Here is an 18,205-nt window from a genome sequence, read left to right as displayed (position 1 = left end):
TTTTCGATACGGTTACCTGTTAAATCTAAAACTATATCTCGTGCAGGCGAACCCTTAAATGCATCTTCGATTCGAGAGATTTGGTTGCACCTCAGTTCAACTACTGGATTTGTCGAGAGAAATCTAAACGCTCCCTCTTGCAAGATTCTAATTTGGTTGAACATGAGGTTCAGTGTATGCAGTTTTGGCAACTCGGAAAAAGCGTCGGGGTTCAGCATTTGCAAGTTGTTCTGATTTAGATTCAGAATTTCCAAGTTCGACAAATTAGAAAAGGAGTCGTCTTCCAAGACTTTGATTCGGTTGTTATGTAAATAAATTTCCTTTAGTTGGATATTGCGAAACGTACCTTCTTTAACAGACGCCAGTTTATTGTTAGTTATTGTGAGTGATTCGGTGATTTGTTCTATAGCTTCGGAAAAACAATCCTCTTCAAATTCTTCAATGGCACAATTGTCAAATATGAGTTGTTCCAGTGGATGTGTCAAATTCAGGATTTTGCAACACAGTCGTGGAATAAATTGGTCTTGAACAGAAACCTCATCGTAAGGATCTGGGGCACTAATTATTTCCGCTTCTTCGACACTCAGTTTCCACTGATCGTGATCGTCTAACGTATAGTTGAAAGGCGCAAAATTATCGCAAGCCCATGTTAATTTCCACAATGTCGCCAAAAGCGACACGAAGCGTTTAAGCCACATTTTCAAGTGCGACTGATACATTAAACTGCATTATTTTATAAGTATTATTGAAAACGCATTAACTTTTTTCGAAAACGGTTCAACTTTTCCAGTAATAGATCATTTAAGCATGACTTACGTAATTTACAAGGACAACAGTTTGCTAATTTCTGTCTCCTAGAAGATAAACGATTAAATATCGAGGTCTACAATAACGGCGCAGTCGGTAGGATTAGAACAAACATGCTCAAGTTGTTGAAGATTTAGAAGCAATAAAGTTTTAATTTTTGTTCATTAGAAGGCTTCTAAGAAAACATTTGAATGCAGATGGTTGCAAAAATGAAAATCCCGATTTGGAAATGGTTATTAACTTGTAGAATCAAAGTGTTGTCATCAATCATGTCATCACATAATCGTATGATTATTGAAGATATATTAGCGTTTATAAGGAAACTTTAAAGCTTAGTTCAAATTTCGTAACGTGCGGTAACTTGGTTTTGCTCTTTAGAATACTTTTCTAATAGCGAAGCAATTTATCAAAAACACTACTAGTTTTCAATGGGTGATTTTTTTTCATAAAAACACTAGCAGGTTGTTTCCAATGTATTTCTCGGTAGGATCGTGTTAAGAAACAAAAATCGTTCCAGACCGATTTCGAAAAAAAGAACCATTAAACTGCGAAAATCTCGGACAAGCATCGCCGAATTTTCCACAATCGCCCACAGGACTCCTGGGCGTGATCTTCGACGTTCCGCATATTGTTGAATGCACCAAGGTCATCAAAAAAGGTTATGAGTGCAAAAAATGTATTTACGGCACATTATCAACGGGAATACATTACATCGGAAGAATGTCACGTAGACATTTGTTTGATTTGAATGAGTTAATCGCCCCAAAACAGGTGACTAAAATTATTCATAAGCCTCCATTGAACAAATCATTATTTTATTGTTATAAAGACGAGCATATTCTCACACTTTCCAGAAAATGGGGTGGCTCATTCTCAATTTGATCAATAATAAATTGACTGATTCATTAATTTTTTTGAGTCACTTATTTAAGCAAATCTAAAAAATATGAATGCAATGATTAAAAATCTGTTCATATTTTGCACATTTGCGAAAGAATTTATTCGGCAAAATTTTGAGATGCCGTAATCAATTTTTTGGGGTTGATAAACAGATATATTTTCATTAAAAAGTTACCATGCTTATAATAACTTCAAAACGTCAAGGTTTCAAAGTATTCAATTTTGCAATTCTTGATTTAATCAATAAAATAAATTGACTCAGTCATTATTTTTTTTCGCGCGCCCCGTATAAGCAATTCTAAAAATATTTATGCAGTAATAAATCACAATTATAAACTCATCATACTTTGCACAATGCACATTTAAGATAGATTTTTCGGAAAAATTTTAGGGTGGCGTGATCAATTTTTTAGGGGGGGATGAGGAAATATATTTTGACCAAAAATTTACCATGCCTATGATAACTGTAAAACATCTCCAAGATTTCAAAGCATTCGGTTTTGCAGATTCCAAATTAAATGTCGAAATGTTGTTTCCGAATTTTGATTTTTTTTCCAAAAATCTGGACGTTTCGGGTAAAATGTCATAAACTACATGTGTAAGACTATGTTATTTGATACAATTTAAAACCCATTTACTATGTACAATTTTGAAGTAACGTCATCACAATTTTGATTAGCGTTTTACCATGTACATCATATACCTAATATAAATACAAAATTTGACAACAATCGGCCCAGGACTTTCGGAGATTATCTGTCTCATAAAAATCCGGGACGGCAGACAGACGAACAGACGGACAGACAGACGGAAACGGGAGACCTATTTCTTCGTCCTCTAGGGGTCATGATAGGTCGAGAAAATGCAAAAGTAGAGAGTCGGCCGACGGACTCGATTACAATACTTCCTTTACTTACGCTCGGGAAGTAAAAAGGATAATTGAGGCCCCCGAGGTCTTACATTAAAAAAAAACAGTTCTGGGAGCCCCGAGACGGTTTCACTCTAAAAAAAAATTGGCGCCCCCGAGGTTTTACATTAAATAAAAAGACAATTGGGACCCCCCAGGAAGGTTTCACATTCGTTAAAAAATACATTTGGGGCCCCCGAGAAGGTTTTACATTTTTAAAAAAGACAGTTGGGCCCCCGAGAAGGTTTCACATTAAAAAAAAAGAGAAATTTGGGGCCTCTAAGAAAGGTTTATATTAAAAAAAAGCAGTTGGAACCCCTGAGAAGGTCTCACATAAAAAAAAAACGAAATTTGGGGCCTGCGAGAAGGTTTTACATTTTTAAAAAAGGCAATTGGGACCCCCGAGAAGGTTTCACATTAAAAAAAAAGTTATTTGTGGCCCCGAGAAGGTTTTACACAAAAAAAAAGCAGTAGGGACCCCCGAGAAGATTTCATATTCTAAAAAGAAACATTTGGGGCCCCCGAGAAGGTTTTACATTTTAAAAGAATACAGTTAGAACACTCGAGAAGGTTTCACATTAAAAAAAAGGATATTTGGGGCCCTAAGAAGGTTTTATATTTTTAAAAAAGACAGTTGGAACCTCCGAGAAGGTTTTCACATTAAAAAAACAGATTTTTGGGGCCCCCGAGAAGGTTTTACATTTTTAAATAAACAGGTGTGTATTCTTACATTTTCGAGAAAGTGGGGTAATTTCGTCAATCAAAAATGTGATATGACATCATTGACACAGATAAATAAAGAATGCGAGAGAAAAAGAGAAATTGCAAAATAATACGCTTTCTACCTGTTTTTGATTCTTTTCTTGTTTTTAGTCAAACGTATTGTGAAAAATCCAAATTTATCTACAAAAATTTACCATTTTAAACATATTTTAAGTTTCTTGGAGTGAAAACAAAACTAGGTATATTAAGAAAAAAGGTAAAATATAAGCTTGACCCACCCACCCTGTCTCAATTGTAATGAAGATTTTTTTATTCGTTGTAAGCCAGAGGGGCGGAGCTTAATTGCAAAATCCTTATTATTCTAGGAGAAATTGTGAAATGAATGTAAAACATGGTCTTAAGTAATCGTGTTGTTCAAAGAAAATTATGTATATTAACAGAAAAACTAAGCCAAAGATTTGGTTCCACCCATACCCGCCCCGATCTCAATTCTCAATTGTGATGAATTTTGTATTAGTTGTCAGATCGAGAAATTTTTAATTATTATAAGAAAATCCGTATTTCCTTACAATAATTTACCATTTTAAACGTGTTTTAAGGTTCTAAGAATAAAAAAAATCATCATAATTGAGATGGGGTGGGTGGGCGGGGTGTATTTTTGCAATTTTTTTCTTAATATACAACATAGTATTCCTTAAACATCACGATATTCAAAACATGATTTTAATTTTTTGTAAAGAAAATTTTGCAATTAAGGACCGCCTCCTTTGTTCATGACGAATAAAAAAATCATCAAACCTGATTTGGAAAAGGTTATTAATAAGTTGTAAAACCAAAAACTGTTGTCAACAACATCATAATCGTATGATTATTGAAAATTTATTAGCGTTTATAAGGAAACCTTAAAGTTTAGTTCAAATTTCGTAACATACAACGACTTGGTTTTGCTCATTAGGATACTTTTCTATTGGCGAAGCAATCTATCAAAAAAACTAAACTAAAAATAGTAGCAAGTTGATTTCAATGTATTTCCAGGGCGTAAATAAGCAAAGATTTTTTCAAATATTTCACGATTCACGATATTTAGTTTGTACGACGCCTAAGAAGCAAACCAATGTACTGTTACGTTATACGGGTGTTCAAAAATCGGCGTGGGTTAACCTCGACAATCTATTTCTCAATAACTCAAGTATACTCGACGAACTTGACTGGCTTTTCTCAACATTCGCTGGACTTGACTGAAAATCTCGTTCCCGAAGGTGGTCTCTATTTAAACCCAAACCCCAGTTCCGCAGTCGAGGTCTTTCTGGAATACCCATCGCGACTTCCGCTTCCAGGCTTTTCTTTAACGAACGCCGTCTGAGTCATCATCGCCTTACACACTAGAACCCATAGGCGTCGTACCGGGGCGGGGTATGGGTTTCTTTCGTAACAATATAGTTGGTAATAGAAACGACATACCTGTTGTGTTTCGATTAAAAACTCATTACATTTTCCTTCTATTCGTGTTTATTTACAATTCGAGAGCTAAACTAATCAATTTATAGCACAATTTGGTTGTTAATTAAGTTTATTGTGTAAATTCGCAACGTCTGAGTGAAGTCATATTTAATCACAGTGTTAAAACAGTGCCGATAATTATTAATATTATAACTATGGGAGCAAAAAATCATTAAAACTTCGTAACAAAACCAACACCAGCAATAACTTCCCCGCTCGATTATTTTTACTTCCACCACACACGTATTGAATATCCAAAATAGAATCACCATAAGTAGCGTCATAACACCCTCCTACATACAGAAATGTTTTCTTTATAAGTGCCAAGTCTCGAATCGTCTGTAGGCCATCCTTGTTGAGATAACAACATATACAATGAAAGTTCTTCATCGAACAGTTTTCTCCGCAAAATTTCGTCGCTATTGTCTTCAGTGGGTTGGTATTCAAATTCACATCTTCAAACCCATGGTTGTTGAAAACACCTTCCGCCAAATTTTCGATACGGTTGGCTCTTAAATCTAAAACTATATCTCGTGCAAGCGAACCCTTGAACGCATCTTCGACTCGAGAGATTTGGTTACACTTCAAATGAACCACTGGATTTGCTGAGAAAAATTTAAACACACCCTCTTGTAAGATTCTAATTTGGTTGAACACGAGATTCAGTGTATGCAGTTTTGGCAACTCGGAAAAAGCGTCGGGGTTCAGCATTTGCAAGTTGTTCTGATTTAGATTTAGAATTTCCAAGTTCGACAAATTAGAAAAGGAGTCGTCTTCCAAGATTTTGATTCGGTTGTTATGTAAATAAATTTCCTTTAGCTGGATATTGCGAAACGTACCTTTTTTAACAGACGTCAGTTTATTGTTAGTTATTGTGAGTGATTCGGTGATTTGTTCTATAGCTTCGGAAAAACAGTCTTCTTCCAATTCTTCAGTGGCACAATTGTCAAATATGATTTGTTCGATTGGATGTGTGAAATTCAGGATTTTGCAACACAGTCGTGGGATAAATTGGTCTTGAACAGAAACCTCATCGCAAGGATCTGGGGCACTAATTATTTCCGCTTCTTCGACACTCAGTTTCCACTGATCGTGATCGTCTAACGTATAGTTGAAAGGCGCAAAATTTTCGCAAGTCCATGTTAATTTCCACAAAGTCGCCAAAAGCGACACGAATAATTTGAGCCACATTTTCAAGTGCGACTGATACATTAAACTGCATTATTTTATAAGTATTATTGAAAACGCATTAACTTTTTTAGAAAACGGTGCAACTTTTCCAATAACGCGCGACTTAAGTAGTTTACAAGGACAAAACTTCTCTAATTACAGTCTCCTAGAAGATAAACGACTTCGCAGTGTCCATAATTCCACTAATCCACAATTAAATATCGAGGCCTACAATAACGGCGCAGTCGGTAGGATTAGAACAAACATCCGCATAAAATGACAGCGTAGACCCACGGTGACCCCGTTCGCAATCCTTCCTCGCCCGTCTTCTTTCAAATTTTCCACAACAAAATTTAATTCAATCGCACAACAGTTATTACATTCCCCTTTCATACCTGGAATTTTCACACGTTACGTTCGCATTCCAGGCCTCCGTGTTGTATCATTTTAATTCAATTATACATGATCCGGTCGGAACACATCCTCGTTCCATAGTCTGACATGGACGCTCCCTGACCGTTTCGCAACTGCAACTATTATAAACTCGTGAAACTTTATACACACGATTTTTCTTTCAAAGCTCGCTGCCGTTGATAGACGCCACGTATTTTCAATTGTTTTTCTTATCGCCGCTCATCGTCGCTCAAAAAGGGTTTTGTTGGCATTGTTTGCAGTTGCGACGGCAAACAGCGACGGTCAGCGGATCCGTACTTCGTTAAATATGCTTTGGTTTTTACGCCACTTCCTCTCCCCGGCGTTTGTCGCTGGAATATTGTAATGAGAAATCTATGCGGGCGTAAATTGTGGATTTTTGGACGGAGGTGGGTGCTGCCGCCAGATGGCGCGATTTAATGGGGAGCGGACTGGAATTAACCCATAGATGACGCTAGCCTCAAACTAAAGCACAGCCAATTTCAAAAATAATATTGTCTGTGACAAATTTTATGTACAACCGCACTTGACGGACAAAATGGGCTCTCAGCCGTTTTCATTTAATGACATCACGGATTTCACGTCAACGCGATGATCTAACGACTGTTTGCCTCCCAATAACAGTTCGCGATTCTTGCAAATTTCCGCGTCGTGCATTCTTCACGTTCTTGAATTGCTTTATGATGTCGTGCATGAAGCGATTAATTAAAAAATGCACTCATGCGGCATTTCGGAATTAAGTCGCACTGCGTCCCGCCGCGATTTCGTCATGTTGAATATGAAAGCTTGTCAATAAAGCAGCTATTTCGAAGCGGGCAAATTTGTATGTAGATTTGTAACGTTCCGTTAGGAAATGAAGGCACGTAGGTAAGACTGCAATCAAAACGTCCTCCTCCGCTCCAGGAGTCGTTATTGCTCTGTCGCTTGTTGTTATCGACGTATTTAAGTATTTCGTCGGAAAAAGCGGCGGACGCGGGCCCAAAACGCAAAAGCGGCGATCCGGTTGTTATTTGTGGAGTTATTTGTGGTCGAGAGCGCAAAGTGATTTGTCACTTGAGAAAGAAGTTGACGGTGAAGCGCGGCAATCTGTCGAAAGCGACAAAGGCACTTTATGCTCGAGAGGCACGCGGGGGTGTTTCTACGATTATGACATTAATTGATTTTTACTTCTGACCCGAACATCGTGGGTATATGCGGTTTCAGATGTTTTTAGACATACGTGGGCCATGTAAATCTTGTAGTTTGGTTGGCAACCAATGACAGAAAAGTTGGTCGAAAATTATTTCGACTGAACTGCCCTCGCCTCTGAAAGACAGTCCAACAAAAACTGCTTCTCTGGAAAATTATAAAATTTGATTTTGCAGAATTTTAGTTTTTCGTGATAACTTGTAGAAGTAAAAACAATATAGAAGGTACTAGTCACAGTGAAATAGAAAGTTGGGAGCCCCGAGAAGGTTTCACATTCTTAAAAAAGACAGTAGTTGGAATTCACGAGAAGATTTCACCTTAAAAAAAGACAGTTGGGACCCACATTAAAAAAGACAATTGGGACACCCCATAAGGTTCCACATTCTAAAAAAAAAACATTTGGCGCCCCCAAGAAGACTTTAGACAATTGGGACCCCAGAGAAGGTTTTACAATTAAAAAAAAACAATTGGGACTCCCGAGAAGGTTTTACATTTGGAAAACAGACATTTGGTGCCACCGAGAAGGTTTTATATTTTTAGAAAAGACACTTGGAATCCCCCAGAAGGTTTTACATAAAAAAAAACAGTAGTTGGGACCCCCGAGAAGGTTTCACATTCTAAAAAAAAACATTTGGCGCCCCCAAGAAGACTTTAGACAATTGGAACCCCCGAGAAGGTTTTACAATTAAAAAAAAACAATTGGGACTCCCGAGAAGGTTTTACATTTGGAAAACAGACATTTGGTGCCACCGAGAAGGTTTTATATTTTTAGAAAAGACACTTGGAATCCCCGAGAAGGTTTTACATAAAAAAAAAAACAGTAGTTGGGACCCCCGAGAAGGTTTCACATTCTAAAAAAAAAAAAAACATTTGGCGCTCCCAAGAAGTTTTAGACAATTGGGACCCCCGAGAAGGTTTTACAATAAAAAAAAAAAGTTCAGACCCCCGAGAAGGTTTTACATTTTTAAAAAAGACAGTGGTTGGAACTCATGAGAAGATTTCACCTTAAAAAAAGACATTTGGGACCCACATTAAAAGAAAGACAATTGGGACCCCCGATAAGGTTTTAGATTAAAAAAAAACAGTTGGGACCCCCGAGAAGGTTTCACATTCTAAAAAAAAAAAAAACATTTGGCGCCCCCAAGAAGACTTTAGACAATTGGGACCCCAGAGAAGGTTTTACAATAAAAAAAAAACAATTGGGACTCCCGAGAAGGTTTTACATTTGGAAAACAGACATTTGGTGCCACCGAGAAGGTTTTATATTTTTAGAAAAGACACTTGGAATCCCCCAGAAGGTTTTACATAAAAAAAAACAGTAGTTGGGACCCCCGAGAAGGTTTCACATTCTAAAAAAAAACATTTGGCGCCCCCAAGAAGACTTTAGACAATTGGAACCCCCGAGAAGGTTTTACAATTAAAAAAAAACAATTGGGACTCCCGAGAAGGTTTTACATTTGGAAAACAGACATTTGGTGCCACCGAGAAGGTTTTATATTTTTAGAAAAGACACTTGGAATCCCCCAGAAGGTTTTACATAAAAAAAAACAGTAGTTGGGACCCCCGAGAAGGTTTCACATTCTAAAAAAAAACATTTGGCGCCCCCAAGAAGACTTTAGACAATTGGAACCCCCGAGAAGGTTTTACAATAAAAAAAAAACAATTGGGACTCCCGAGAAGGTTTTACATTTGGAAAACAGACATTTGGTGCCACCGAGAAGGTTTTATATTTTTAGAAAAGACACTTGGAATCCCCGAGAAGGTTTTACATAAAAAAAAAACAGTAGTTGGGACCCCCGAGAAGGTTTCACATTCTAAAAAAAAAAAAAACATTTGGCGCTCCCAAGAAGTTTTAGACAATTGGGACCCCCGAGAAGGTTTTACAATAAAAAAAAAAGTTCAGACCCCCGAGAAGGTTTTACATTTTTAAAAAAGACAGTGGTTGGAACTCATGAGAAGATTTCACCTTAAAAAAAGACATTTGGGACCCACATTAAAAGAAAGACAATTGGGACCCCCGATAAGGTTTTAGATTAAAAAAAAACAGTTGGGACCCCCGAGAAGGTTTCACATTCTAAAAAAAAAAAACATTTGGCGCCCCCAAGAAGACTTTAGACAATTGGGACCCCAGAGAAGGTTTTACAATAAAAAAAAAACAATTGGGACTCCCGAGAAGGTTTTACATTTTGAAAACAGACATTTGGTGCCCCCGAGAAGGTTTTATATTTTTAGAAAAGACACTTGGAACCCCCGAGAAGGTTTTACATTTTGAAAACAGACATTTGGTGCCCCCGAGAAGGTTTTATATTTTTAGAAAAGACACTTGGAACCCCCGAGAAGGTTTTACATTAAAAAAAAAAACTGTAGTTGGGACCTCCGAGAAGGTTTCACATTAAAAAAAACAATTGGGACCCCCGAGAAGGTTTTACATTAAAAGAAAACATTTGGAACTGCATTTTACATTTTTAAAAAAGACAGTTGGTTCTCCCGAGAAGGTTTCAGATTAAAAAAAAGACAATTGAGATCCCTGAGAAGATTTTACCTTTTTAAAAAAGTCAGTTGGACCCCCGAGAAGGTTTTACATTAAAAATAAAAACAGTTGGGACCTCCGAGAAGGTTTCACATTCTAAAAAAAAACATTTGGCGCCCCCAAGAAGACTTTAGACAATTGGGACCCCCGAGAAGGTTTTACAATAAAAAAAAATTGACATTAAAAAAAAACAGTTCGGGTCCCCGAGATGGTTTTACATTCTAAAAAAAAAACATTTGGCGCTCCCAGGAAGACTTTAGACAATTGGGACCCCCGAGAAGGTTTTACAATAAAAAAAAAGAATTGGGAACCCCGAGAAGGTTTTACATTAAAAAAAAAGTTCGGACCCCCGAGAAGGTTTTATATTTTTAAAAAAGACAGTGGTTGGAACTCATGAGAAGATTTCACCTTAAAAAAAGACAGTAGGGACCCACATTAAAAGAAAGACAATTGGGACCCCCGATAAGGTTTTAGATTAAAAAAAAACAGTTGGGACCCCCGAGAAAGTTTCACATTCTAAAAAAAAACATTTGGCGCCCCCAAGAAGACTTTAGACAATTGGGACCCCCGAGAAGGTTTTACAATAAAAAAAAAACAATTGGGACTCCCGAGAAGGTTTTACATTTTGAAAACAGACATTTGGTGCCCCCGAGAAGGTTTTACAATAAAGAAAATTGACATTAAAAAAACAGTTCGGGCCCCCGAGATGGTTTTACATTCTAAAAAAAAACATTTGGCGCTCCCAAGAAGACTTTAGACAATTGAGACCCCCGAGAAGGTTTTACGATAAAAAAAAACAATTGGGAACCCCGAGAAGGTTTTACATTAAAAAAAAAGTTCGGACCCCCGAGAAGGTTTTATATTTTTTAAAAAAACAGTGGTTGGAACTCATGAGAAGATTTCACCTGACAGACAGTTGGGACCCACATTAAAAGAAAGACAATTGGGACCCCCGATAAGATTTTAGATTAAAAAAAACAGTTGGGACCCCCGAGAAGGTTTCACATTCTAAAAAAAAAATCATTTGGCGCCCCCAAGAAGACTTTAGACAATTGGGACCCCCGAGAAGGTTTTACATTTTGAAAACAGACATTTGGTGCCCCCGAGAAGGTTTTATATTTTTAGAAAAGACACTTGGAACCCCCGAGAAGGTTTTACATTAAAAAAAAAAACAGTAGTAAGGACCTCCGATAAGGTTTCACATTAAAAAAAACAATTGGGACCCCCGAGAAGGTTTTACATTAAAAGAAAACATTTGGAACTGCCAAGAAGGTTTTACATTTTTAAAAAAGACAGTTGGTTCTCCCGAGAAGGTTTCAGATTAAAAAAAAGACAATTGAGACCCCTGAGAAGATTTTACATTTTTAAAAAAGTCAGTTGGACCCCCGAGAAGGTTTTACATTAAAAACAAAAACAGTTGGGACCTCCGAGAAGGTTTCACATTCTAAACAAAAAAAACATTTGGCGCCCCCAAGAAGACTTTAGACAATTGGGACCCCCGAGAAGGTTTTACAATAAAAAAAATTGACATTAAAAAAACAGTACTTGGGACACCCGACAAGGTTTCACATTAAAAAAAAACAATTGGGACCCCCGAGAAGGTTTTACATTTAAAAAAAAACAGTAGTTGGGACCTCCGACAAGGTTTCACATTAAAAAAAAACAATTGGGACCTCCGAGAAGGTTTTACATTAAAAAAAACATTTGGAGTCGCCAAGAAGGTTTTACATTTTTAAAAAAGACAGTTGGTTTTTCCGAGAAGGTTTCAGATTAAAAAAAAAAAATTGGAACCCCCAAGGTTTCACATTAAAAAAAAAACGACAGTTGGCGCCCCCGGGGTTTTACATAAAAAAAAAAAACGACAGTTGGCGCCCCCGAGAAGGTTTTACTTAAAAAAAAAAAAACAGTTCGGACCCCTGAGAAGGTTTTACATTTTTAAAAAAGAAAGTTGGTTCCTCCGAGAAGGTTTCAGATTAAAGAAAAAGACAATTGGGACCCCTGAGAAGATTTTACATTTTTAAAAAAGTCGGTTGGAACCCCCGAGAAGGTTTTACAATAAAAAAAAATTGACATTAAAAAAACAGTTCGGACCTCCGAGAAGGTTTTGCATTTTTAAAAAAGACAGTTGGGACCCCCGAGAAGGTGTCACATTAAAAAAAGACAATTGCGACCCCCGAGAAGGTTTTACACAAGAAAAAAAACAGTTGGGACCCCATTCTAAAAAAATATATTTCGCGCACCCAAGAAGATCTTACATTTTTAAGAGACAGTTGGGACCCCCGAGAAGGTTTTACATTATGAAAAAAGACATTTTGTGCCCCCGAGAAGGTTTTATATTTTTAGAAAAGACACTTGGAACGTCCCAGAAGGTTTTACATTAAAAAAAAAAAACAGGAGTTGGACCCCCGAGAAGGTTTCACATTAAAAAAAAACAATTGGGACTCCCGAGAAGATTTCACATTCTTAAAAAAGATATTTGGGGCTCCCGAGAAGGTTTCACATTCCAAAAAAAAAAAAAACCATTTGGCGCCCCCAAGGAGGTTTTAAATTTTTAAAAAAGGAAATTGGGAACCCCAAGAAGGTTTCGCATTCTTAAAAAATACCTTTGATGGTTTTATAGTTTTGGAAGTTTCATTCTACCCTATGTAATTTTATTGACAATAACGAGAGGGACAGTAGTACAATGTTAAGAAATATTTATGGCCTACACGAGTTCGCCCTAATTTGTCATAGGATATTTAGCAGGTAGTTGTACATAAATAATGAAAAATAAAATAAGGCTCATTTTCGTTCGTGAGTAACGATGGGCCCTGTACGAACCTGGAATATTCTGCTTTCTAACATCTAGGGATTACCGGCTCGGGATAACTTCAAGTCGTAAATATCTCCTGCTATTGTTCTACTGTCCATCTTGTTATTGCCAATAAAATTTTATAGGGTAGAAAGAAATTTCCAAAACTATACATTTTTAAATAAAGAGGAGTGTAAACATAGATAAATGTACAATGCGAGAGAAAAAGAGAAATTGTAAAATAATGCTCTTTCTACTTGTTTTTGATAATTTTTTTCTTTTTAGTCAAACGTATTGTGATGCATTTTGCCTTCATTGTCAGATCGATTTACCATTTTAAACATTCTTAAGTTTCTTGTTGCGAAAAGACGACTACGCATATTAAGAAACAAGGCAAAATATAAGCCCCGCCCACCCACCCTGTCTCAATTGTGATGTATTTTTTATTCGTCGTAAGCTAGGGGGGGCGGAGCTTAATGTTTTAAGTTCCTTATTGTGAAAAGAAGATTACACATACTAAGAAAAAAGACACAATGTAAGCCCCGCCCACCCGCCCTATCGCAATTGTGATGATTTTTTTTATTCGTCGTAAGCCTTGAGGCGGAGATTAATTGCAAAATCCTTATTTTTCTACGAGAAATTACCATGTGAAACATGCTCTTAAGTAATCGTGTTATTCAAGATAAATACATATATTTAAATTACGAGAAAAACAAAGCCAAACATTTGGTTCCACCCATACCCGCCCCAATCTCAATTCTCAATTTTTCAGTCGTTATTAGATCGAGGGGCGGGGCTTAATTCCAAAATGCATATTTACCTGCCAAAATTTACCATTTTAAACAGATTTTAAGTTTTTAAGAATAAAAAAGTCATCACAGTTGAGATGAGATGGGTGGGCGGGGTCTATATTTTGCCATTTTATTCTTAATATACATAGAAGAAACAAGTATTTTGCAGTTAAGCTCCACCTCATTGCTTCATGACGAATAAAAAAAATTATCACAATTGAGACAGGGTGGGTGGGCGGGCCTACATTTTATCTGTTTGTTTTAATATGTGTAGACTTCATTTCAGAAGATAGAACTTAAAACATGTTTAAAATGGTAAATTTGTATAAGGAAATATCGATTTTGCAATTAGGTTTCGCCCCATAATTGCAAAATCCATATTTCCTTGATAAATTTAGCATTTTAACTATGTCTTAAGTTTCTTGTTATGAAAAGATGACTACGTACATTAAGTAAAAAGCCAAAAAAAAGAGCCCCACCCACCCACCCTGTCTCAATTGTGATGATTTTTTTCATTCGTCTTTAAGACGAGAGGCGGAGATTAATTGCAAAATCCTTATTTCGCTACGAGAAATTGCCATCTGAAACATTAGTTTTTTAAGTAATCGTGTTCTACGAACAAAAAAGTCGAGACAATTGAGATGGGGTGGGTGGGCGGAGTCTATATTTTACTGTCAGTGTTTGGAGTTTTCCATTCCCCGATTTTTAACTTTTCGGTTTTTTAGTTTTTCGTTACTTTGTCATTGAGATCTGCAATTTGTAAGTCACAATTTTTCTATTTTTGAATTTTTCGGTTCTTCAATTTCTTGTGTCAACTTCTAAAAGCGTCAATGTATGTAATAGCTGTACTCTTCTCAAGGGTAGCAAAGGACTACCACACCTATCTTCGTCACTGACAAACAAACCACTTCGTCAACGAATCAGTTTATCCAACGTGACGAAAAAATTCCACGCCCCACTTTCGTCTAAAAACACCCTACTCGATTCACACACACATCTAACCGAATTATAAAACCATGTCCGTCCTCGTGCACAAAAACGCATAATCGCTAAGCCTGTGGGACACCTGTATTTTCCAATATTCAAATCCCCCTATCCAGCTTTCCAGCGCGATTCGTCGAAAAACGAAAAAAGCACGATTTCCGGCCACGGCGGACGCGCCGTCACCGCCGTCCGTCCGAATCCCATACGGCCGCTCCCGAAAAAATAAATATAATTTCGATAGGAATCAGGTTTAAATAGATGCAAATTGAAGAGGACGCTTTGGTGAACATCAAAAACAGCCGTTGTCTTATTCCTGGACGCATTACGTGCCGTTGCGCAGAGCGAGAGGGTTGATGTAAAACTCCCTAGTTTTAATGAATGCAAATTGACTGCTTTGCATTTTAAACTTGCAATCAAGTAGAATGATGGTATAAATATTCATATGGTGGTTTTGCTTCCCACTGCTTATTATTGAGTATGACGAGTATGACGTTTCGACAATAATATGTGTTTTCGAACAAGGAATTGCGTTGGGGGGTGGAAGTGGGTGAGTGTGGAGACGTAAACGGGCGAGTGGATACTTGCCAGTTTTCTCGACTCAACGCTTTGTTTCTCTTTTTTTATTGACATTTATCCTCTCGTCAAATACGGGCTTTTAAGGAAATTGTCTCACATACTGGATGGCTGGAGCCCTGGCGACTTTTTAATTATTAATCTTTAAAATGGCAGAAGGTGGGGAGGTTTTGGCTCGAGGATTGTGTTTCACTTGTAATTTCTGTTGTTAAAGTGCGTCTTTGTTTTATTGTGTGTAGCACTCACAAAATGCCTCAAAGAAAAAGCGCAGACCGGAACTTGCTCCTCTCTATTCATTATAATTTATTAAGTTCTTAAGGGAGGTAAAATTTACTTCAGTGGAGAGTTTTCTGGTTTAATATACGACAATTTTTTGACTCTCTACGGGACTAGGGGGAAGTTATCAGGTCGGTGGCACAACCCGGCCACAAAACCCATTTTATGACAAGTTATTAGCTTTTGAAACCAACGCTAATCCACTTTTAAAGTGAGTGGCAATTTGGCAATCAAAAAAACAACAATAAAACCGGATGAATAACGATTACGTTTGGCGATAACATTAAACTACGAACTTTGGTGCCCCCACAATAAATTATTCTTCCATTAAGCCCCGTTGTCACTTCTCAAATAAAAACGAATAACCGCCAAACAAAAACACCTTTGATTACCCGAAATTGCGACCAAAAATTATGTGACGCCAATTTCCGTGCCAATTTTTCGAGAAAAAATGAAACGTTTAATTCTCACCCCCGCGAATTGCGTTACGAATTTAATATTTTATTTAATTTTAAATCCGCTGTCCACGATGACTTTCCGCGTTATGAGGGTTATAACGAAAATCTGCGCATATAAATTAGGGCTGGAAAAAGCGCACGCTAATACCTATTACACGCTAATTCTTTCATCCGCCCCTTTTCCCTAGTCTCACAAATGAATACGTCGTGCGTTCGAAAACTGGAATTGATTGTTAAACGAGTAGATAATCTAACTCACTGAGAATCTCGACAGTGTGTATTAGGTCCCCATGTGAACCATCCCCTATCTGACAAGTGTAGTCGCCCTGATCTGAATATCTGATGTCCCTCACTTGCAGATTATAGCCCAAGAGCGATATCCTCGGGTCGGCCGTGATTTTTTGTTGACCGGCGGTTAAAAGGGTGATTCCTCTTTTCCATACAATAACTAGCGAGCCTGAAACAAATAAATATAGAGAGAGATGGAGTCTGCAAGGATTACAACAAAAAAATGAGGAAAAAGGGAATTACGGATTTTGCTTGGGGATGCGGATTTTTGTGCGAAATTTGTTTGGTCTTCGGTATAAGACACTAAGTTGGAAAAGAAGGGAGGCTAAAATTACCCAATAAATCACAATGAAAGACGATCATTTTTGTATTTGTTTTTACAATAAATAATATAATTTCTTCCTTCTTTGCAAACCCTTCTAGAGCTTCCTCGAACTAATACTATGTAACCCCTCCCTGGAATCTAATTCTACGTCTTCCAATTGCATTATTCCTTCTTCCCCAGTGTCCTCGTCAGCTCTCCAATGATGACCGAAACCCCACAAACTTAACACTTTTTGTTACAACGCAACTCTAATTTTTGAGGGCTGACGACCACCTTTCGCCCCACCGACAATTTGATGACGTCATATCAATATTTTGCGTAGTAAATTTTACTCAAATTTTACAAAGTACCATGTTTCTACACTTGTGATTTATTAATCTGCCCTTATTTTTTATTTTCGGGGTCATTATTTTTGGAAAAAATCAAAATGTAAAACAATATTTTATAATTTAAGAGAGATATTTTTTACGTCTTTTTTAAAGACTGTGAATGATTTTTCGGGACCCTGGTGTTTTTTTTTTTTTTTTAATTTGAAGAAATCTGGAAGGTCTCTGTTGTCTTGTTTCTGAAAGAGTTTGAAAGACTCTTACGAGAGGTGTCATAAGAAAAAGATAAAATTCGTAGAATCAAATTTTTGTAAAGACTTTGAAAGAGTCATTCAAATTTCTGCTATCTTGTTTTTGAGTTTAAAAGATTCTTGGGGGCTTTTAGTCTCTATTTGATATTAATTTATACAAAAGAAGAAAACAAGATTGTCAGAAACAAATTTTGAAATTTTTTTAAAGGAATCTTGGGATTTCAGATGTTTTATTTTTGAAAGAGTTTAAAATAATTTTTGGGACTCCTTGTGTCTTGTTTTCAAAATGTGAAAAAATGTTGAGGGCCTCTTGCATTTCTTTGAAAGAATTTGAAAAAACCTTGAACACCCATGTTTGGTTTTTGAAAAATTTTGGAAGTCCCATAATCTTTTTTTACAAATAACAAAGAATTTTGAGGGACCTTGGCGTTTTATTAAAAAAAAAAAAATTGAAGAAATCTGGGAAGTCCCTTCTTATCTTGTTTTGAAAAAGTTTAAAAGAATTTTGGGGGCCAATAGTTACTTTTTTATAGTTATTTATAGGAGCTGTCCTAAGAGAAAAATGAAACTCACAAAATCATAAAGTCTTTGAGAGAGTCTTGAAAATTTCTGATGTTTTATTTTTCAAAGAGTTTGAAACAATTTTTAGGCCTCCTTGTGTTTTGTTTTTGAAAGAATTTGAAAGAATCTTTGGAATTCATTGCGTTTTATTTTTAAAATTAGAAAGAAGTTGACTGCCCTTTGCATTTTTTTAAAGATTTTTTTTTATAAATATGATAGTGTCTTTAGGGACTTTGGCGTTTTATTTACAAAAAATTTGAAGAAATCTCGAGAAGATTTCTTTTAGGACTGAAAGAATATTGACAATTTCTTATGTTTTGTTTTTGAAAGAGTTTGAAAGAATTTTGGGGACTCTTAGTTTCCCTTTTATATCAACTCATATGACGTGTCGTAAGAAAAAATGAAATTCACAGAATCAATTTTC

At 36.6% G+C, this 18,205-nt stretch overlaps 1 protein-coding gene across 1 annotated transcript in view; it reads right to left on the bottom strand.

The window, feature by feature from the left end:
- Positions 1-18,205, bottom strand: part of LOC135132366 (MAM domain-containing glycosylphosphatidylinositol anchor protein 2-like) — a 90,638-nt gene that overhangs the window by 15,703 nt on the left and 56,730 nt on the right. The window contains exon 3 of the mRNA XM_064060440.1: positions 16,290-16,487. Within this exon, the coding sequence (XP_063916510.1) occupies positions 16,290-16,487 (198 nt within the window). The remainder of the gene's footprint in view (positions 1-16,289; positions 16,488-18,205) is intronic.

Source organism: Zophobas morio, unplaced genomic scaffold (genome assembly GCF_036711695.1).
Source record: "Zophobas morio isolate AGI-343-1 ecotype UQ-CSIRO unplaced genomic scaffold, CSIRO_AGI_Zmor_V1 ptg000021l, whole genome shotgun sequence".
Classification (NCBI taxonomy): Eukaryota; Metazoa; Arthropoda; class Insecta; order Coleoptera; family Tenebrionidae; genus Zophobas; species Zophobas morio.
This window is presented reverse-complemented; position numbering and strand designations above follow the sequence as displayed.